This window comes from Drosophila hydei, unplaced genomic scaffold (assembly GCF_003285905.1).
Source record: "Drosophila hydei strain 15085-1641.00,03,60 unplaced genomic scaffold, DhydRS2 tig00008114-arrow-pilon, whole genome shotgun sequence".
Taxonomy (NCBI): domain Eukaryota; kingdom Metazoa; phylum Arthropoda; class Insecta; order Diptera; family Drosophilidae; genus Drosophila; species Drosophila hydei.
Window position 1 is genome coordinate 10449906 of NW_022045827.1, and position 23233 is coordinate 10473138.

At 43.8% G+C, this 23233-nt stretch overlaps 1 protein-coding gene across 1 annotated transcript; it reads right to left on the minus strand.

Moving 5' to 3' along the window:
* Positions 1-2388: 2388 nt before the first annotated feature.
* LOC111603940 (protein tiptop) lies at positions 2389-8953 on the minus strand. Its single transcript, XM_030224484.1, has 3 exons — positions 8268-8953; positions 4247-6774; positions 2389-3804 (listed from the first exon to the last, which is right to left on the minus strand). The coding sequence occupies exons 1-3, from the start codon at positions 8321-8323 to the stop codon at positions 3239-3241; spliced, it is 3150 nt and encodes a 1049-aa protein (XP_030080344.1). The 5' UTR covers positions 8324-8953; the 3' UTR covers positions 2389-3238.
* Positions 8954-23233: the final 14280 nt, after the last annotated feature.

The following is a 23233-nucleotide window of genomic DNA, read 5'->3' on the forward strand; positions in this document are numbered from 1 at the left end:
CGAAACACTGCCGAGGCAGAGGTGGCCAAAAGTTTTGTGAAACATTTTGGCCCAAAAATTATCTCTTAACACAAATGTGACACCAAGTGCCACGCCCACGCCTACGCCTCAGGCGAGCTGCGTGTGTGTGTGTGTGTGTGTGTGTGGAACACATCATAAATTTTAAGTGAAAATGAATCCTTTGGCAATTGAAGTTTTCGTTGGCATTTTGGATCGTCATCAGCGTCGCAATAGATACGAGACACACACACACACACACATCAAGTAGTGTGTGTGCGTGTGTGTGTGTGTGTGTGGCATCTATGAAGTTCGTATCTGCGCCGCTTGTTGTTGCTGTCGCATCTTAATCCTTTGTTGCCCATAAATCAGCGAATCGCGTTCACATTTTGCGCATGTTCCTGTTCCTGCCACGCGTCGCTGCAGCCCGCCCCGCCTCTGCCGCTGCCTCAGGTGCCTCCTCCCTCGCTGCGACCACCTCAGTTACACAGCCATGCGCCACATAATTCAGGTTTAATTAACTCGGCGTGTTTATTAGCAAATATTAGTTTACAATTTGATATGCCATGTTCTGAGATCCACAATTAACTGCGATTTGGTCAGGGTGGATGAGGGCGTGGCAGGGAGGGGGAGGGCTGAGTCTAAGCCCGCCTCTCTGAGGCGCAGTACCTCTGCAGTGAAGTATTCTATATAAGATATAGAGTTGGGGTCAGATGAAGTGCTATGAGAAAAGAAGAAATAAAAACTTTAATTTATTTTAATTTAATTAATTAATTTTCTATAGTTTTATTATTAATTATAATTAATGAAGAAAACTAGATCTATATTTTTTGATAAGTCTATTTCATGTTTAATTCCACTCTTAACGATTGTCCACTGTACCACTATAAGCAGATATTCCATTCCAGTTGTTTCTGCGTTGTTGCCTGCCAATGAGTTGTTTCATTTCATTGTCTTTAAGAAACAGAAGCCAGTTCTTCGCTTATATTGAAATGAAACACTCATTCCAAACGTTTCCTCATTGCTTGTTACCACTTCACAGTTAATTTTATGGAACGGAACAGTTATTGAGATATTCCATTCCAACATGTTCTACTTCATAGTTCCTTTCAGTTGGGATATTGGCATGGAACACTTATATAAATAATATATTACTTCTATATTTCATTCCAGTTGTTCCATTGCTAAAAGTAGCCTTACGTCGCTATTTCATTCCGATTGTTCCAATTCAATATTCCAATCAACTCTAAAAATCTAGTCACAAAAATGTCCTTTAAATTGATGAATAATTTATATTAAAAATTAATGCAAAATATTTAATAAATTTGTAAATACACATTTATTATTATATTATTTTGCATTAATTTTTTATATAAATTATTCATAAATTTAAAGGACAAGACCCAAAATAATATTAAGAGTTTTATATAAATTTTTTCTCAATTTGAAACACAACTTTTTATTTTTAATTTTTACTTTTATTTTTATTTTTTGTTTCTTTTTATTGAATTCATTTTGTATTACGATGCTGTTCGCTCTCTCTTTCTCTCTCTCTCTTCGTTAAAGGATTTCAATTTGGAAATACATAAACGATTTCTGATTGGATGTGTTAGCAACTGGACTCTGATTGGGATTTGAGTTTTTTGTTTTTGTTTTTTCTTCTCTTCATTTTATTGCATTTTGTTTAACTTACTTAGTAGCTAGGCGAAAAAGGAAGCAAAAGGAGATTTTTTATTTTTAAAAATAATATCACAAAAAACTCAAATTTAAGTTGTATTTATATATAACATATATGTAATATATATAAATAAAATAATTGCTAATGATGTGCTTCTTCTTCTTCTGATTTCTGATGGCTGATGAAATGTTTGACATTTTTAAATTATTTTTTAAGTTTTTAAGTTAGTTTTTCTTAGGCTTAAACTTAGGATATATATATATAGTTGAGATTTTGAGTTTGTAAACTTTTTTATATATATATATATATTTAGTAGTATTTATATTTGTATATATTTCAAATAGTATAATTAATGCGTATACTTGGGTTGCCGTGATTACATTTTGATTTGACTTTAATTGTTATTAATTAAACATATTTAATATATATATATTTATATATATCTATATATATGTCTATATATATGTCTAGATATCTAATTTATCTGGAAGGAAATTGCTAAATTGCTAGTATTTACATAGTTCTATATAAGTATTGCCTCTTGGCTTGGTATACATTGATTTTCATTTTCAAAGGAACGAAATTATATTTAAAATTTAATTTAAATTTTTAATTTTTATAAATTTTTTGGGTTTTTTCAAAATTTTTACGTATACTGCGTTGCATTTTTGTATTCTTCTTAATTATTATTAAGCTAATTTAAGTTTTCTTTCGTTTTCCATTTTTTGGCACGCTTTTTGCATTTTCATTGAGTCAAAATCTTATATTTCACTCAATAAATCTCGCTCGCTCACTCGCTCTCTCTCTCTCTGTCTCTTTCTATCTGTCTGCTGCGCTCAATTGTGCGCTCGGACCTGTTTCGTTTGCACTCAATTGTACCCCCACCCATTTGAGTGTTTGCTATTGTTGTTTTTAGTGCTGTACGGCACCATCCAATCGCATGGGTCAGCTTGTTTTTGCTTTGTATTTTGTTTTTGTGTGTGTTTGTTTTTCTTTTTCATTTTGACGAACTGTTGTCGTCGCCTTTCGTCAAATAGCTGCGCACACTACAGCCGTCTCACTCTTTAGCACGCCTGCAATTGCACTGCACTGTTAATCTGTGTAAGTGCCTCTGTTTCTGGGTGTATATATGTGTGTGTGTAAGTACTTTTTGATGGACAGCAGTTCGTCAAAGTGGTGGTAATTGAATTTCGGACGGCTCTCGCGCGTGCGAATGTGATGGCATGCTTGCGAATTGGCAAACAATAAAAACGAAGCAGAGACGTCAGCGATGTGACGTCACACACACACAGAGATTTCCCCAGACAGCCAGCATGGGGCAAACGCAGCTTGGGGAAATATTTACCGTCAATTCAGCAAAGGAGGGGAAATGTGGCTGCAGAGAGCGAACGATTCAGAGAGAGCGAGAGAGTATGTCTGCAGACACACTGCTCTCTCTTTGATCAGAAATCAATGCAGAGCTCATCAAAAAGAGTTAAAGCGCTTACAACATATAACACAATTGCAAATTGAGTTGATATTAAAATTTGTTGCACTGTGCAAATCTCTTGCTCCTGCCGCGCTTTAGGCATTTTTCGAGGACAACTGCTTGGCCAGCTCCGTGTATTTGAGGAACTTGGACTGCGGACTCTCATCGTATGGCGACGGGGACGACTGCGGCAGCTGCTGGGCCGGCGTTGCCGGACTGCGCGACGCCGAGCGCTTGGGCGATGCCAGAGGCAGCGACTTCGGCGACTGCGCAGCTGCGGGCGACTTCAGCGGCGGCGTCTCCTCGCCAGTGTCCTTTACGAAGTGCACCTTGGACAGGTGATGCCGATAGGCGCCTTTCGACCCGAATGGCGTATCACAGAAGGAGCACTTGATGATCGAATCAACTCCGGCGCCCGCGCTCAACACCGCCTCGTTGCAGGCCCAGCTGAAGGCAACCAAGTCGCTGCCATTGCCCAGGCCCGCAGCTGCGCTGCCCGACGTCGAGGAGCTGCGCGTATTCGAGGCTGGCGGATCCGTTGTCTCGCACAGCTTTTGCAGTGCGGCCAAGGGATGAGCTTTTGGCTTCTTTGCGTTGCCATTTCCATTGTTATTGCTGTTGTTGTTGTTGTTGCTGCTATTGTTGTTGTTGAAGCAATGTCCTGCAAGACGGAAAATGTATAAATGAATAGATGAATAAGTATGAAGTGTGGAATATGCAGAGGGAGAGGAGTCAGATTGCGAGAGGCAAGGGAGAGAGAGAGGGACAGAATGTGTGCAGAGTAACAAGAGCTTGCAGAGCTTTCAATTTCACATCTAAAAGTACCCAATTATAATCTAATTCGAATTCAAGTTAGAAAAGCAGGAAGAGAGATGTAGAGATGGAATTTAACAGAACCGATTGGTATACGAGAGAGAAAGTAGAGTAGCAAGAACTTCAATTTCATATTAACAGCTGTTCAATTAGAATCTAATTAGACAATACGAGATTGTTGTACAAGTATAAGCCGGAAACCCAATCACGCCATCTCCTATGAGACCTCTATGAAAACTCTTCACGCAATCAATCAAGCCCCCAGTGTCTACCACCTGTCTGCCATTTACCTGTGTTGTTATTGTTGGTCTCGACGCTGCTCAGCTGGTCGAACATGGAGTTGAGAGCCAAGAGGCTGCCGCTCTCCGGCAACAAGGAGCTCTGAACGGGCGCGGCGGGTGGCGAGGTGTTGGAGCGTTCGCTGCTGGCGCCTGGACTCTCGCGAGGATTGCCTGTGGCCTGATCTATGCTGAACTCCTTCTTCACATGGATCAGATGCCTGCTGCTGGGCTCAGCTTCGCCGGACTCCGGCTCGACGGGCTCCGACTTGATGATGGTGGTGGTGGTGCTGCTGCTGCAGCTGGAGGCTGGTGGTGGCAGCGAGGGCGTCGCTATTGCCGTTGAGGCCGGCGTGTCGGGCGTGCGGCGTGGCGTGGCCTGCTGCCGATCCGGCGTATAGGCGGACTCCACGCGGCTGGCCGAGCTCGACTCGCTGGCGCTGCGATCCCGCACCGGATAGGAGGAGCGCAGCAGCTGCATCTGCATGGCCTGCGCATCCATCAAGGGCTTCGTGTAGTCGCTGCTGTCGTCGATGCCCAGACGCTTCAAGATGCTGGCGCCCAAAGGGGTGCCCGACTCCGGGTAGCCGGGCGCCAGGCGGCCCAGGCGCGACTCGAAGCTCTTCTCGATGAGCTGCTCCAGCGCATTGAGCACGGAGGGCGCACCCGAGCTGCCGCCCGGCTTCTCCGAGTGCAGCGCCATGCTGGGGCTGGACAGACGCTGCTGCGGCTGGTCCTGGGCCGGCGGGCGCCTGGGCGGAATGGGTATGCTGTCGCCGAGGCACTTGCGTATGTGTTCCACGAACAGAGCCGTCTCGATCTTGCTGCCACACTTCTCGCAGGTGATCTTCGTGGCGGCGGCAAAGTCGCGCAGCGGCTTCAGGGCCGAGTCCAAGCTGGAGCCGGAGCCGGAGCCGCTGCCCGAGCGCTCCAGCTCGAGCAACTTGCGCACGGGCAGCGACTTCTTGCGCTTCTCGTTGCGCGTCTGCCGCCCGCGCTTGGAGCCGAGTCCCGCGGAGCCGGCCGACGCTGGCGGCGCCGGCGGCGACACCGAGGAGGAGCAGCTGGAGCCGGCGTCCTTGTAGTGCGACTGCTGCGCCATGTGCGTGCTGAGCTCCTTGAGCGTGGCGAACGCCTGGTCGCACACCTTGCACGTCAGCACGGCGCTGACACTGGGCGCCGTGGGCGTGGCACTGCTGGAGGAGGCCGCGCCCTGGCCGCCGTTCGAGGGCCGCTCGTCGCCGGACTTCCAGGAGATGATCTGCTCCTGCGATATGATGTTGGTGTAGTGCTGCGTCTCCTGCATGTGGCTGGTCATCTCGGCGAGCGAGCGGAAGCTCTGCCCGCACCACATGCACTTGAGTATCTGGCGCGTCTGCTCGGCGCCCTTGCCCAGCCAGACGTCCTGGCCACGCACCAGCTTGCGGGGCAGCGGCATCGTCTCCTTGATGAGCATGTTCAGCTCGGACTTGGAGGAGCTGGACGAGTTGGAGCTGCTGCTGCTCGAGCAGTTCGAGTTGCTGGTGGACGTTGCATTGGCCGAGCGCGTCGTCGTCGCCTGCCCGGCGAGCGCTGACGGCGAGGGCACCTGGACGCCGCAGTGCTGCGTCTCCTTCATGTGGGTGGTGAGCAGCGCCAGCGTCGCAAAGCTCTGCTTGCACCAGACGCACTTGAAGACGTCTTTGGCTGCGTCGGCGCCTTTGTTCAGCCAGTGCGATTGCCAGGCGCTGTGCCGTCCGCCCCCGCCTGCAGCTCCAGCTGCAGCTCCAGTTGCTGCACTGCCACCCGCTCCTGCTGCAGCGCCTGCCGCTCTGCCGCTGGGCGGCGGCGTCTCCAGGCGGCTCATCTCGCTCATCTTCTCCAGCGCCTTGCTAGCCTCGTTAGGCGCCAGCTTGCCGCCCAGCCCGGACTTGGCCGCCACGGCAGCCAGGTAGGGATTTATGGGCGGCACCCAGCTGCCAGGTGGCAGGGGAGATTTGTAGTCTGTGCTGCGTGGCAGCTTGCGCGCAGGCGTGTCCTGCTCCAGGCCTGGCGTCTGGCGCTTGCGCGTGCTCACGGAGAGATCCAAGGGCGCAGACTCCTGCTCGGTCTGCTCCTGTTCCGGCTCGGCCTCCGGCTCCTCATCGCTGGCCGCTGCTTCGCTGTCGCTGGGCGTGCGCTTCCTGCTGAAGTCCAAGGCGGGTGCCTCCTCCTGCTCGTGCCTGTGCGCCTGCGGCGAGGCAGCCTGCTGCGTGGCCTGCTGCACCAGCGAGGCGGCCGCTGCCAGCGGATTGGTCAGCAGCAGGTGATTCTGCTGCGCCGCTGCCAGGTAGGCAGCCATCGCAGCCGACTGCGGCGGCAGCAGCGCAGCCGCCGCCGAGGGCGCCAGCGTCGCGGCCAGCGGCAAGCCCACGGGCGAGGCAGCTGTGGGCGTGGGCGTCGGCGCCGGAGTCAAGCAGTCATTGGCCGAGCAGTGCGACTCGTTCGACGGGCAGCGGGCATCGCCGGCCGCCGCGGAGGCATTCGATTCCCGCGACTGGCACCTCGGACTCGCCAGCTCACTGCAAGAGATTTCATTTGGAAGTGTTAGTTAGGGCATGGAGTCGAGGAGAAGCATTCAAGTACAGTGATCACTCGAATAGAGCGACTCTGCAGTACGGCAAATTCGATTTCGAATTCTTTAACTTTCGGAATTTCGAATTCCCTTTGATCTTTCTCTGATCTTAGCTTTGACTAACTTGAAGTGGGATTTAGGGAAATATTTCCTTTTCAGTGCCAGAAATTATTAACGATACTCTAGATACCACAATTCAGACTGTTTATATAGTATATATAGTATTTAGATACAGTAATTCCAGACATAGTTTAAAAATATTTATATATCTCAAGTATTCTATCAGGCTTAAGGAATATCCATATTTTTATGTATTTATTTTATTTATTCTATTATATTATTATTATATTATATTTGCTCTGTCCAATTTGCTAACTATAATCCTATATATAATATATATATTTATATATAATCTAATATATATTTTAAGCTTGACTTTAGTGAGCTAATTGGGTCGATCTTTTTAGATCTTCACACTTCAAATCGAACTAATTTTGAGATCAAATGAGGAAAATGAATAAACTAAGCAAATGCTGAGACTTTTTCTTAAATAAATATATTTTCTTTTACTACTGACCTTTTCATATTAAATTAATGTATATGGTATTAATATATTAGTATTGTGTAATGCCTAAATAATTCAAATTATTTTCTTAAATTCAAACATCAAAGACCAAAGACTTTAGCGACTTTTATGTTTGATTCTTTAATAATTTGTATAAATAATTTTATAGCTCTTAAAATTTAATTTAAATATAATAAAACAAAATAACTTCTAATACATACAATCCTAAGTTGCAAATTAAATCTTTAAATTGTAAATTTAATAAATAAAAGTAATAAAATATATGTTATTTCTTTAAGTTGCTATTCATTAAAAAATCTATATATAATAACTTTTTTTATCAGCACCAAAAATCAGTATATAATATAAATATATTTATGCTTATATAAACTAATTAATAAATTGCTAAAATATAATTTATATTCTATTTAGTTTCAAATATTTCAACTATAATTCGCAGTGATCTCAACTAATTTGGACAAATGCCAAAAAAAACATTTTTTTATAAGGTAAATTCCTTAAGGAAGTGATAAGAAAAGTATGTCAGAATATATATATATATACAGGCATACATATATTATATTTTTATATTTATGTACTTATAAATTAGTCGAACAAAGTGTCTCAAACACAGCAAACATTATCTGAGTTCAAGATCTATTTTTAAAAGTTCATTTAAACACTTTTTAAATTAATATATAATATAATTTAATTTATTTTATTATAATTCAACATTTACACCTAGCTATAAACATTAGTCAAAAACTAAAACAATTCGCAGTTAAGTTTCACTTCTAATAAGAACTTCAAATTTGTTTCTCAAATGGTTTTCAACACTGGCAACACTGGCTAACGGTTAAAAATACAATATTCACCTTGCACTCAGCGCCTGGCGATAGATCTCCAGCATCACAGCCTCGTGTAGCATCATTTTGTCAATAGTTTTTTGTGTCTCTATTTCGCTTGTCTCTGCTGCTAAATACCGTTATTAATTTCGCACATCGATTGGCGAATTGTTGTTGGTGTTGTTGGGCACAGTGTGAGGCGAACGCGAACGCGAACGCACTTAACTAAACCAAATACACAAGTTCGAATACAAATGCAAACACAAACACGCAAATTAAATGTATTTCATTTTATTTTCGTTTCACGTTCGAAATTCTTGAGAGCGGCGCCGTCGACGCTGCGTCTGCTGCTCTTTATATGAATGTATGTATGTGTGTGTCTGTGTGAACGCGCCCGACTATGCGTGCGTGTGTGTGTGAACGTGTCAGTTTCGTGTTGAGCTTCTATCAAAAACACACACGTCAAATAAATCAAATGTCACAATGGGCCAACGGGACGGAACACGGCGCCTCCCCGCCTCCTTTTGCCTGATGACGAACTCTCGCTTACTCAATACGTGCGACTGTATGCGTGTGTGTGTGCGCCTGTGTGTGTGATGCATGCGACGTCGTCTTCGTCGCTGCGGTCAACTGCCGCCAATTTCCAAGGCACTAGCAGAAGGCAGCGCTTTCTCTCTTCCTCTTCCACTTCCTTCTACTGGCAAATGCCAACAACACACACACAAATACGCTCAACAGCTGTGCCGCTGCGTATGCGTATGTGTATGTGTGTGCGTGTGCGTGTATGTGGGGCTATTAATTTAATGATTTACTGACGCTTGCCACAGAATTTATTATTATTCTTTGCGGCTGCTGCTGGTGCTTCTTCTTTCTCTGCTGTTGCGGATTTTTGTTTTTTTTGGCGACTAGAAAAACGCGCGCGACTCGCACAAAATTAAATCGGTTTAACTGTAAGGCCTCTGAAACGGCTGTAATGTTTACCGTTAACCGGGCCAGGCGACTTATTAACGTCGACTGATTGACACGCGCACGCACTGCAATTGTATTTGTAACCGCTGTCGACAGCGACGTCGCTGCATTTGACATTAACGTTACTGCGCTGCTGCTGCTGCGGTTGTCACTGTTGAATTTCTAGCGAAAAATTCAACAATGAAAATATGCGACATGATTTCGTTCAGCGCTGCCGTTGTCGACTAAAACATCTTTTTGACACTGACAACGTTGAGAGCTGACAGCAACGGCAATAGCAGCGCCGCAGCAGCACTGGCGACGTCGCAGCGAGAGCGAAAGAAACACGCGCGCGAAGGCTATCAAAATGAATTGTGGCGTGCATAAGCGAGAGAGAGCCGACGACGTTTTCCCCATTAAATTGATATATGCCGGCAGCAGACAGAAAGAGAGCGTAACGTGCTCAGAGAGCGACGATGCTGCCGCTGACTGCTGACTGCTGCCGACGCTGCTGCTGCGGCTACTGACTGAGTGAAGTCTGCGCATGCGGCGTCGTCGCCAGCTGGCAGCGGCTGCAGTTTTGTTTTGATTTATAGCCGTCGCTTAACTACTTTGGCTTGGAATGAGGAGAAAGCTTGAAGTGAAACGCTTGAATTGAAATTGAAACGAATGGCTGGCGAAACAGCAACTGCAATGGCCGTGAGAGAACGCAACTGAGAGAGCCCCACAGTGAACGAGAGACGGAGAGCAAGCAGAGCTGTGCAGTGCGACAATGTGCAGTGTGACAGGTGTTTGTGTGTGGGGGCCGGTCTGTCCCGCCGTGGCGCTCTCTCTCTCTCTCACACACTCACTCGCTCTTGCTCTCTTTGCATTTGTATTTGTATTGCAGCTGGTCAAACGACTGTGGGGGTGGGTGCTGCCAGTCAGTGCGTTGGCGTCGCTGTCGACGTCAGCGTCGCTTAAATCAAGGTTATTTATTGAAATTGAAAATGAAGCGACGCAGCAAGGAAGGCAGAGGAAACAAATGCTGCTGCCGCAGCGGCTGCTGCGCTGCATCAAAGCACAAATTTGAAGAGTTGCGTGTGGCTAACTCTTAATCCCTTTTCATTCCTGATTTTTTTCTCTGAATGCTAAATCAAGCCGTTTATCCAGACTCTCCAGACGCGTCACTTCCCCCGACTACAGCGCGCTGCGGCAGCAGCCCAATTGTTGAATGCGCTGCGTCCGCAAAGGAACAGTGGAATGGGTACGGAGCAGGCAGCACGTGTTAATTTGCTTAGCCTTTTCTCTCTAGTGCAAGTGAGACTTGAATTGCAATTTGTGTCCAATATTTGTAAGCAATTCATGTTTCTATTCCGATCATTCCGGCTTATGTTCACCAAGCTTTTTCATCTTTTACGCCTGTCTATAATTATTTTCCGATATTTGTGCGCAGCCAGCCATTACGCATCTTTATGAGTTCGTGTTCCTTGCTCAGCGTTTCTAAGGCGCCAAAAGTTCTTTGTGCGTTTTCCAGTTAACTGTTCTTAACTATTTGCTTTCCAGGCGGCGCTAGCTGTATTGAGCAGCGTTTGCTTATATATTAAGCATACGCAGTGTAGCTCCTACATTTGTCTTTTTTGTGAGGTTATGTTAGCTTTTAGGATCATTAATTTACATTTGAGTGGTATTTGAAGTCAGATCCAATAGAACTGACTCAATGGCATTTTTTCTATATAAACTCCCGAACTGGAATTTCAACTCTTTGTTTGAAGCTTATGTTAAAGCTGTTGCATTCATAGAAGAAGAAAAAAATGAGTTGTGGCTCCCCTTGTCTCCGGTATTATGCGTTCAAATATCTGAAATCGGATTGACAGGTCCTCGAATATCGCGGCACCTGACAATTGCGGCCAAAATGCAACGCCAACCGCTGTCACACGTCAAAAGTTGGATTCGCTATTTGTTTTTTTCCATCTGTGGGCTAGAAATGTGACATAACGGTATGTTGCCATGCCTACCCCACAGCCCGCCCATCTCGCGGCAAGCATTGCAACATGATTTCACTCGCACAATGCAGAAAATTTTTTATTATATTCCATAAGGGGAGAGGGGATATCTGAACATGGGAAATCTGTGAAGTTATCAAAAATTATACTTTGTAGAGCTTCACAGAGTTCCTAATGGTGATTCATGGCATCTTCAAGAGCAATAACATAATTGGATATTAATTAAAATATGAAAATAATTTTTTGTGTCATTCCACAGTTTCCAAAATTCTTTAACAGAAAAGCTGAACATGTAATGCGGGCGTGTCTGTTACTAAAATGGAAATGGAACAATATTCATATACTTATATATTTATGGTATATAGTGTACATTTCACATTTATTGATGTTTATGATATGTGATGTTTATGATATATGATTAAAATATGTGGAACAAAATGGAATTGAAGCACCAATAACTATTAACATCATGTTTTCTATTTTGAAATATTAAAAAACACTTAATATAAATATTTAAAAAATGAAACAAAATGGCATTGAAACACGAAATGCATTTTTATTTAAGACTGACAACACTTGCTCTCCTTTTTGCACAGTGTATCTAATTGAATTGCTTGGCACTTTGTCTTCACACTTACCTCTTACCAGCCAGGGCTGTCGCTCAGGGTTGTCACCCTGAGCTGATGACCAAACGAACCGGTTAACATTTACTTCTGCTCGCCCACATCGTCGGCCTCAACGAGTCTTCGGCTGTTGCAGGTTGGTGCTGCTGCTGCTGCTGCTGCTGCTGGAGCTGCCAATTCACTGCCACAGATGTCATGTAGCGCGTCCGTTGCTATTGCAACAAACCGTGGCAGCAACAGCACCCAATTCCAATTCCAATTCCAATTCCAATTCCATTTCTAGGTAATAAAAAAAGTCGTTGCTGTTGTTGTTCCTGTTGTTGCTGCTGTTGTTTAGGCGGCGGTTAACGTCAAAAATCGAATTGACACACGATTTTATCACACGCTGTTCCACTCGCCCCACAGACATCGCTCCCAGCCCATTCCACTGCCATTCCGTTCCCTTCTATATGCATTTCATTCCGTTTCGTCTGTCAAATGGCTGCAAATTTTTGCTGCATTTTCTGACACCTTTGCGGTGATGGACGCATCAGACGCTGATGTCGATGTGGACGCGCCGTCGCGGCGTTGCTGCGTCATAAAAACTGCAAATGCTTGGCGCCAGCCACGCCTTCCGCAACCCGCACCTCCCACAAGCGAGCGCCCGCCACTGTAAGCGAAAAATGCGTCAAAAACATTTGTTTTGCGAGCAACTTTTGCCGCTGTTGTTGCCGTTGTTGTTGTTAAATTTAGATGCCACCCATTGCAGCAGCAACATTGTGGCAGCAACAGCAACAACTTCATATTTGAATGGCATTTGTGAACAGCCCCCGTCCCTGGCCCAATCGAACGATTAAAGGGGCCAAATTACAATTGCACAAGCCGAAAAAGTTGAAATAAAATCTATATTCGAGCCAACAGCAACAATTTGCAGAGCAACAAATTGTGGAAATGTTTATGAGTTGTGGTTAAAGCGCCTGTCAGTATTTTTTGGCTACAAATGTTTTTAGAGCCGCGGGTTGTTTTCGTTTTTCTAACAATTAATTTACTATAAGATACAGAAAGAGGGAGCAGGAGGGGGAGGTACCTGGGACAGATAAAGGTAGCTTCGATTGAAATTAACTTTAAAGCTGCAGAGCTACATTTTTCGAAGGTATTTAAGAGGGCTGCTGAAGTGCTCCAAAGACTGAGGAGTGTTCTATATGGAAAGCATCAAGAAAATACTGAGACTTAATGGAGGAGCAGGGTGTGGGGGAAATTGACAAGCTTGGAGTTAGTTGTAGTTCAATGGAAGATATTATACAGTCGGGCAAACTCGGCTAGAAAACACCCTGAACCATCCAAGCAACTGCTATTTGAATCATTGAAGGCTACATATGTAGCAGAAAAGGTGTTGAATAGGAAAATTAATATATCGATTCTTATCGATAACAAATAAATATGTGAACTTGTTCAGCATAGGACAGAGAAACATATTTGTATTCAATATTTAAAGTCTCTAACCTTAGAAGCTATATACATATATATATATATATATATATATATATATATATATATATATATATATATATATATATATATATATCTATATGGTCCTCATATGTTCAGTCACATCTCTTTATACCCGTTACATATATTTGAATAAGCGCATTATACCCTGAGCTGTCATTTTCAATGGATTGCAGGGTATATAAAGATCACAGTGAAGTATATTCTATATATAGTCTATATAGTTCAGTTAGTTTTAATCAAATATGTATCTCTATGTAACCCAAGCCCAAACTAATGTCTGAAAGGCTCATCTCTATTCATCAACTAATCAATCCTTCAGCAGCAATAATTTACTCTCTCTTCTCACTTTCAGTTCTCTTTTGTCAGTTAATTTAAAAAGTTCGTCTTCACAGCTGGATCGATATGCAGACGAGAATTTCTATTCGTATTGTTTTGGCCACAACTTAGAGTCACATTATGAAAAGCTTAGCAAACATTTGCTTCGCATTCATCAAACGGCAAAAAAGGACCTCGAAGCTGCACTACTTATACATGCCACACACTCCCACACACACTCTCTCTCTATCTTTCTCCCTCTCTCTCTCTCTCTCGCTCGCACTCTGTCTGGCTCGCTGGCATATTGAGCCATAGCCACAGCCACAGCCAGACAAAAACACAACTCAAAATACAATTCATCTGCATAAACATTTGTGGAGCAATTGAAAAACAAACAACAAGCCGAACAACAACAACAACAACAACAAACAGTGGGACAAATACACCAAAAACAGTGTTGAAAGTGCAGGCAAATGAATGAACGCAACTCTCCCTCAGCTGGCGCAAATTAACAGGCAGTCAGCATAGAGGGTGCAACAACAACACCGCGCAATAGATTCTGAGCATGCAGTGATCGACTAGAAGATACCCTGCCCGAAGCATAAGGAAAGCAGTTATGAAACTCTAGAGTAACTGTTGGCAACATAGAGCATTGCTTGATGTTCTCCCATAAGCTCATGAAAGTTGGCTTAGATAATCGATATATATCGATTATATGCAATGTTCAATTTGTACTTCGATTTAGCTTTATTGCATCCTTGTATATATCTTATAATATACGACGATTCTGGATCAAATGGCAAGTCTTCCTGATTACTACAACAGCTGAAAGTTATCGATAACCTCAGCAGTTCTTGGCCTATAGTTATTTGAAATAGTATCTCTTTTGCTTGGCCAAACTTTAGATAGAACTTGTAACACTTGGCATGCCCTGTTCAAGCATGTCTAATAAATACAGGGTATACGTATATTGAGCACGAGCATGACGAGTGCGAAGCCTGTGCATGGGCGCACTGACGGCTATGAAGCAGCATTCATCAAGCCATAATATCACAGAGCCCACAAGGTCTCGCAGCAGCTGCAGGAAGGGCTGGACGGGTGTTTGGGCTGGGTGGGGTTGGCTTAGCACAGGGTGCATCATGTGCTGACAATAGTTGTGGTTACATTAACTATGCCAGCGACAGTGCCAGATAGCTGAGTAGCTCGACTGAGCAGGAGTTTCGCGTTTTCCCTCAAAGTGTGATGAAATTCAAAGTGGAAGACAGCGCCGAGCTGGTCACACAGTGGGGCAGAAGAGTGTGGAAGGGGGCAGGGGGCAGGGGGCGGCTGTGGGTGAGGGCTTTTCTGGTAACGAGCCCAAAAACACTAAACTCTAAAACTGAATGAATGAGTGTCAAGTGTGATATATCACCACAAAAACAAGACCATAAGCATGAGTGATAAACGCTGTTGAGCAGCAGCAACACACACATAGAGAGTGTGTGTGCGTGTGTGTGTGTGCAGTCATAGACATGTCAACATGTTGATGATGGTAACTAACTAGAGCAGCGCGATAAAACGTTGGCAAACGGGCGAGCAGCGAGGACAACGGCGAGGTGGCATGCGGCATGTGGCATGTGGCATGTGGATGGACTGTGAATGTGGTTGGCTGTGTTGGCTGGCTGCTGGCTGCTGACTGCTGCCTCGGTGGCATGCAACAGGGATATGAAGTTGCAGGCAACAGACCGAGCCAAACTCTAAACACATTCAAAGCGCTGCACAGTGGTTCCAAACCCAATTGTCGCTCGATTGAAATGAAAAGTGAAAACCAATTGGAGAGTTGAATATTTGTCTGAGAGCTGAGAGACGAAAGATGGATCAAGTATTGATTGGAAGCACTTCTGGAATAATATATATATATATATATATATATATATATAAAGGAATAGAGATAAAAGTATTTAGCCATTTCTTTCTAACTAACTCTTTTTATAAGAATGCATTCATTGCCTCTATAAATGTTTTCATACCTGGCACCACTGTGCAGCATCGCAATGCTTTCAAATGCTTGCAACATACTGCGGCAATCACGTGTGATGAACTGTAGAGGCGCACAGGATTAGGACACGAAGGAGGGGCAAAGGATTTAACGCGCTGTGGCCGCTGTTTGTATGTTTCGTATTTTTGTTGCTGCTGCTGCTGCTGCTGTTGTTGGCGAGAAGGCGTCAAGGCGTTTAAGCCGAAAACAAAAACTGGCAACTAGGAATTCATTGGCCAAAAACAATGCAATTAATTTCACTTACCCGTCGCAGTTGCCTCCGTGAATGATGATGCTGCTGCTGCTGCCGGGTAACGTCGACTGTATGTTGCTGATGGTGCGACAGCGACAACTGCCTGATGCTGTTGCTGATGCTGATCCAGTGACTCCAGCTTCAGCATGTGGCGGAAGTGTCAACGAGCGGCTTTCACTGAGCGGCTGTTGCCGGTGATGAATTTCATAGTTGTTGATTTTATGATTGCCGTTGCTGTTGTTGCTGTTGCTGTTGTTTCTGTTGCTGCTGGTATTGCTGTTGTTTGTTGCTGCTAACATTTCAGTTGTTCGCCTGGCACAGGAGGCTGCGGGGCAGCTGGGTGTCGCTCTGGCTCACATGTGAGTAGCTTTTTACAATTGTCAACTTCAAGTTTATTGCCGCTGTTGTTGGCGACATTGTTGTTGTTGCTGTTGCTGTTGCTGTTGCTGTTGCTGTTGCTGTTGCTGTTGCTGTTGCTATTGCTGTTGTCCTTGTTGCTGTCGCTGTCAACAGCAGTTTGAGCGCTCTTCGCTAGGTGTGTGTGAGCGTGAGTGTTTAGTTTTTGTCTCGCTGCTGCTGCTGCTGCTGTTGGTGCCTCCATCAGCAACATTCAACCCGCCTGGCAGCAACATTATGCCGCATGTCAAAGGACGGACATTGTCACATCGTGAATCCTTCAACACCAGTCGCGCTGATGGCTGCTGCCTGTTTGGCTGACTAGCTGCCTGGCTGGTTGGCTGGCTGGTCAGGTGTCCGACCATGTCGGGACGCTTTGTGGTCCAACGCAAATCTAAGCAATTTGCATTGTTGCCGTTGTTGTTGACGATTTGGTCACACGACTCCGCAAATTTGTGCGACCACAAAACGCAGCCAGCCGCCGTTCCGATTCCATGTTAGCCCCCTCCACTGCCCCCGTTTTCTCTGCGGGCCAAGGCCGCTGCCTGTCGAGGCCAACATCCACTTCTGCAACAGTTCTCGTGCTGTCACATCGACAATTGTTGCCGATGTGTGCTGTGGATGGGCATGCTGTTGACTATCCATATTTGTCTGAGGTTCAAAATTGACTTGAGCTTGATGTGACATAAGTGCGCATTGATTTTAGCCAGGGGTTGGCTTAAATTAATTAAGCCCGCAGTCGAAGGCCATTGCCTGTGGGGTTAAATCACATGACAATTTATTTATAGAATATTTTTAGGGGGTGTATTAGGGGCAAAGGAAATTTACTATTTGATAAGATATTTTATTTGATATGAGATTATTTTAAGCATTCGATTTAGAGTCTTGCTTGAGGTTTACTCAAGCAGATCTTCTATCTTCTATCTTCTATCCTCTATCTTCTATCTTCTATCTTCTATCTTCTATCTTCTATCTTCTATCTTCTATCTTCTATCTTCTATCTTCTATCTTCTATCTTCTATCTTCTATCTTCTATCTTCTATCTTCTATCTTCTATCTTCTATCTTCTATCTTCTATCTTCTATCTTCTATCTTCTATCTTCTATCTTCTATCTTCTATCTTCTATCTTCTATCTTCTATCTTCTATCTTCTATCTTCTATCTTCTATCTTCTATCTTCTATCTTCTATCTTCTATCTTCTATCTTCTATCTTCTATCTTCTATCTTCTATCTTCTATCTTCTATCTTCTATCTTCTATCTTCTATCTTCTATCTTCTATCTTCTATCTTCTATCTTCTATCTTCTATCTTCTATCTTCTATCTTCTATCTTCTATCTTCTATCTGAAAAGTATTTTTATGGAAACTGATCTTAAGTTCAAGTATTTCTAGCTGCCACATGACGCTAGTCGTTTATCAAGTTGAAGAAAGACTGAGCATTTGACTCCTTTGTGGCTACTGCAGTGGAGCCTTTGCCTCTGAGGTTAAGGCTGATGTCTTGTGGCTTATCGTATGCCGCCATCGTGATGGCCTCATCATATTTTCGCAGCATTTTTCAACACCGCAATTGCGAGGATCGTTTATCAAGTGGTGCGGTGGTGAAGGATCTGGATGCAGATGCTCCAGTCGGTCAGGCCAAGGGCAGATAGAAAAGAGAGAAACGCGAATAAATTACGCACATCTGTCAACTCTTGAATTAGCCATTAAGGCACAAAATGTGCAACATTAATAACTGACACGATCAACGATTTGATTCACAGAGCGAGACAGGAAGAGAGACAGAGTGAGAGAGAGGGAGAGAGAGTGTGTTGCACATGCGCGCTATGTCAATGTCAGCGGCAACAAAAGTGGTTGCAACGGCGGCTGCGGATCTCGGACAGCGCATGCGCAGCATCCTAATTGAAAGAAATTACTTTGAGTCGAGCTTGTCATTTGTCAAGTTTTTGTTGTGGACTTAGGATGACAGCGACAGCGCAGATACTGAGAGAGAGAGAGAGAGAGAGAAAGAGAGAGAGGGGCAGCGGCTCTGCGCTGATATTATGATTGAAATTAATACCCAGCCCACAACATGGCCAATTGTCGAGGATTACAATATAACCATAAAGTGCAGTTGGCCTAACTAATGATTGGCGAAGTTAAGCACCAAAAGGGAGAACCAGAGAAATAAGCCGATTCTCTCTTTTCGCAGAGTGAGAGGGTCTTGCAGAGAATCTTTGTCGAAGTGGATGAAGAAGACGTGTGGTTAGTGGAAAGCAAGAATAGCAAATGTACATTGTTTATCTTTACCTCATCTTGCATTAGTTGATATTTTATATGTTTTTTGTAGGGTAAAAAAGTGAAGGCTTACAGCAAAGGATGCTCGGGTAATTCGGAATTTATTTTAGAAAACAATTTTTAAGCATTTTATTGAATGTTTTATTTATTCTTCACAGTCTTCTGCTTCCCCTCATTTAAATAAAATTTGTGCAAAATTTTATATTTAGCTTCAAATTAAATTTTCAGTTAGTTTTTCAATTCTCTCAAATACTTTGGTGCGCACACAAAATGATTCAAGGGAAACTGTGAAAATGCTAATGATACTATGCGGAGCAGTTAAGGGGCACAAACACACACACAAACACACACAGAGAAAGCCAACGGACACACTCGAAATTAAAAGCCGAATATACAAGTTAAATTAAGACACTCAAAAATGATTAAGAAATGCAAAAACAAAAGCCAAAATGAAAAGAAATGCGTTGAAGGAGGGGGAGGAGAGTGAGGAGGGGGAGCAGAAGGAGGAGCAGAAGTAGGAGCAGGAGTGAGAGCACAAACGAAAGAAACGAGAGCCCCCAACTGATAGAGCAGATGATATGCCCGCGGGAATCGTTGCTTGAGATGAAGCAACAGCAGCAGCAGCAGCAGCTGAAGAGGAAGAAGAAGAAGAATGGAAAAATGCGAAAAGGCAAACTTCAAGAAAAATCCAAGCCAAGCAAATGAGGCAACATGGCAAAGCGAGAAAAGCATTTTGTAATAATTTCATTTTGCAAATGACGTGCGAGTAACGAAACAAAAGAAATTAAATTCAACATACAAAGGGCGCCAGTCAGCAAGGGGGGAGGTCGGGGCGGCATGGAGTCTGGGGGAAATAGGAATTGCCTTATGTATTATGAAAGTGATGTCTTAGTTGGCAAAGCCGGACAAACAAACTATTCAACAGCGCGAATTGTGTTTACATTCACGCGCTCTCTCGCTGCTCCTTTTGCGCCCCTTTCCCTTCCTCTAGCTGTCTCTCGTTTTTTTTAATGTCACTGAGAATTATATTAGAGTCTGAAAACAGAGGTGCAATAAAATTGTGCTCACTAATGTGTGCCCGGTCTGTGTTGAGGCAGCTGCGATAGCCCCAGACAGACGTTGATAAAAACTCATTTCAACTGATGGCCAACTCCCTCGCTCCACGCTCCACGCTCCACGCTCCACTTCCTCGTGCCAACGGTGTCCAATGGAGCGTTATGGCGCCCAGTTGCAAAGACTCCTTTCAGCTTGACGTACAAATGCTGCACGTTTTGACGACTCCTGACATGACGAGTGCAAATGCCACGAGCCCCAGCCAGCCAGCCAGCCAGCACTGAGAGATCCCCACCAAGGCTCCATCCTCTGCTGACGTTGGCAACATTCAGCTGCTGCTGCCGCTAGTCGTCGCCATCGTTGCGTTATATTTTAATATATTTGATACAGACCATTACTTTTAACGATTATTTTCTAAAGTAATTACGTTTCAAGTACGAAATATGAAGAAGCAACGGGCAGCTCGTCTCACATGGCTAGTGTGGGGTCGCGTGGGGTGTGGGGGCACCTTTGGGGTTACGGTTAGTCGCCACATTAAAATGAAATGTTCACACAGTCAGCTCGTAGCTGCGCATTACGTTCCAACTAACGACAACGTCTAGGCCCAACATCTCCCTCATCATCTCGCTCTCTCTCTCAACCCTTTGATGAGCCATGAATTTCACTGTTTGAGTGCATGAAAAAAATTAAAAAAAAATGAATGAAAAAAGTTGGGCACTTTTTATAGCCTCTTTAATGAATATTGCTTTTTGGCTTTTAATATTTGTTGGCCTGCCAAGAAGTCGACCCAACCCAACCAAATCTCAACTATGGTGATTAGTTCATGCTATGAAGGTAAGTTGATGCCAACTGGGGATTAGCCTCAACTGGAGCCTAAGCCATCCAGCCATTTCCTGATATACTATTATTAAAAAGGGAGTTGGCCAAATGCTAAAATGATCCTCTTCATCACATCAAATATAAATAGATGTGGGCCACAAAAGGCTGCTCGAATGAGATCCTTAAGCGCCTTCAATATAATATTTGTATATTAATATTTTCAAAATATTTTTGGGAAGCTTTTGCTGAAACTGTTGTTAGTAAATAGACGAGTTTAATTATAAGCCATTCAAAGAGAACTTAATTTATTATAAAATTTATATTTTTAATATTTTATTTCCTATATATTTGTTTAATTTAGCTATGAAGGGCATGGCCAGTGATGCACCTGTAAGACTTGAATCAACTTTATATGAAGTATGTATTTTTTTTATTTTTATATTTATTGCTTTTTAGACTATAAGTATCTAATGATCTCTGGATTGATACTCTTTTAGCCGTTTCTCTTACATACTTAATATCAAATACTTTTAGAACAATTAAAGAACTGCTTCTAAGAGTCTTATTGACATAGAGATATCAGCAGACATCATAAATCAAGCATATGTTTTGCTCAGCTTTATTTGATAATTATTTATTATATATATATTTATTATATATTATATTAATATATCATAAGTCTTCTTCATGCGATCTATGCAATTTCAGCTTGACTGCGATCCAACAAATGTTTTTCCTTACTCCAAAGCGAAAATCGTAAAAAAAGAGAAACGAAATAATAGTTGCATGTCACAGCATTTGATGCAAAAGGGATATCAAAAGCTCTGCTGCAGAGAATACCAACAACAACAACAACAAAACAACAACAGCAACAACAAGTGAGCAACTAAATTATACCTTTGAGAGTAATTTACGTGCTTTCCTTCTTTATTAGATGCAGAGCAGTGTGAGTCGGTGTGTTGGGTTCATGGGATAGACACATAGGAAAGTCAAAGCAGAAACCAAAAAAAAAAAAAGAAAATAACAACAAAAAATAGAAGAGGTGAGACAGCCCTCACAGGTCCAATGCTACAGCTGTAGCTACCCCGGGCTTGTCGTGATGTATTTGTTGTTCTGTGTCCAGCGGTTCGGACTCACCTCAAGCTCAACCTCAACCTCAAACTCGATTTCAGCCCCAGCTACAGCCTGGTTTTGTTTCACGTTGCTTTTTATTTCGGTGTGTTTTTGTTGTGGGTGATTTACAGACACTTTGACGTCCGTCCGAGTTGACGGTTGACCCATTAGTGGAATGCCCAGAGAGGCCTCCCAGGGGTCGCGTCGAGCCCGTGTGTCCGGTGTGGGAATGGAGTCGGAGTTCGGAGAGTGCCAAGAACAAAACAGAATCATGAAATCATTGTTCATGATGATGTGCAATACATTATCCATACCCATTCAACATCGACGTACCTCAAAGGACGAATCCTTTCGTGCGGCTCTTTGTCTCTCACTCTATTTACTTTTTCTGTTTTGGTATTTTTTGACCATGAGTGATTTCAGCTGGACTCAATCCAGTTGGGACGTATTCATCAATAATTCAAGCACACTTTCAGCCAGCTCCATTTCTGCATAAAAATTGCATTCGGTTGCGGTCAAGAGCTTAGACAAGGCACAAGTCGCATTAAAGAGCTGCTACTTCAGGCGCCCAAAACAAAAACCCCAGCCACTGCCTTGCTTTTGGCAAGTGAAGCCGAGCAGCTCGCATGCAATCATCTCAATTGTTGTGGTCCTGTCGACGGCACCACATCACGTCCACATTCACGTTCGAGCTCACGAGTTCACATACACGTCGTGTGGTGTCACAACCCTCGGTTCAAAGCACCAGACAGAGTTCCACACATAACAATTGGCCGATAGCTGGACCAGGCGCAGCAGCTGGAGCAGCTGACTTGGCTTGGGCATCTTCGAGAGCAATTGGCTAATTGATTTCGATTCTTTTGGCTGTTCGATGGTTCACACGTTCGCACTGCCTGCAGTGGCAGCAGTGGGGCCTCTGCTTATCATTAGATGGAAAGCAAACGTTAGCAGAACCTTTGCCGACATTATTGTCCTTGTCCAACTGTGATTTCTATTTGCCACGGCTAATTTCTAGCAAGATGCACACACTCACACACACACGCTCAAAACTTATTCGTCTTCTTTGACTTCGCTGGCCAAGGAAGGGCCAGAATCTTACACACGTTGATTAAAATGTTGTCCCTTGTTTTGCTGAACCCCCCCGGTAGAAATGTGCGGTAACCAGTTTTCTTTTAACTGAAATTGTCATCAAGTGTCTGCGCAATTTCGATGTGTGCAAACAAGTGCTCGCACACTACATACACAGCCCTTGGCTCTTGAGCTGTTTAGTGCATTGCTTTTAATTACAAGTCGACAAGAACTCGAATCTGCCCCCCTTGACAAAGCCAACGCGAGTGCCAAGACAACCCATCAGCGTCATCCTTGCATCATCAGCAGCAGCAGCAGCCGAAGCCGAAGCCAAAGCAGCAGCAGCAGCAGCAGCTGGAACAACTATAAAAGTTGTTATACTTAGCCTGATAGAGCGGAGCGTAGTTTGAGGGGGTTTAGCCTAACAATTTAATACTTATTAATCTGTTAATCTGAGAAGAGTTATATAATATAAGTGCGAATGCAAGTAAGAATGCTTTGGTCGGCACTGTTCGACTAGCAAATACCCTGAACGCAGCCTTGTTCTAAGCCTTGTTCATTAAAATAGTAGTGCAACTCAACCCTACATTTTTAGACTTCTTAAGGAGTTAAATATCATAGGAACTGCGCAGCTAACAAAT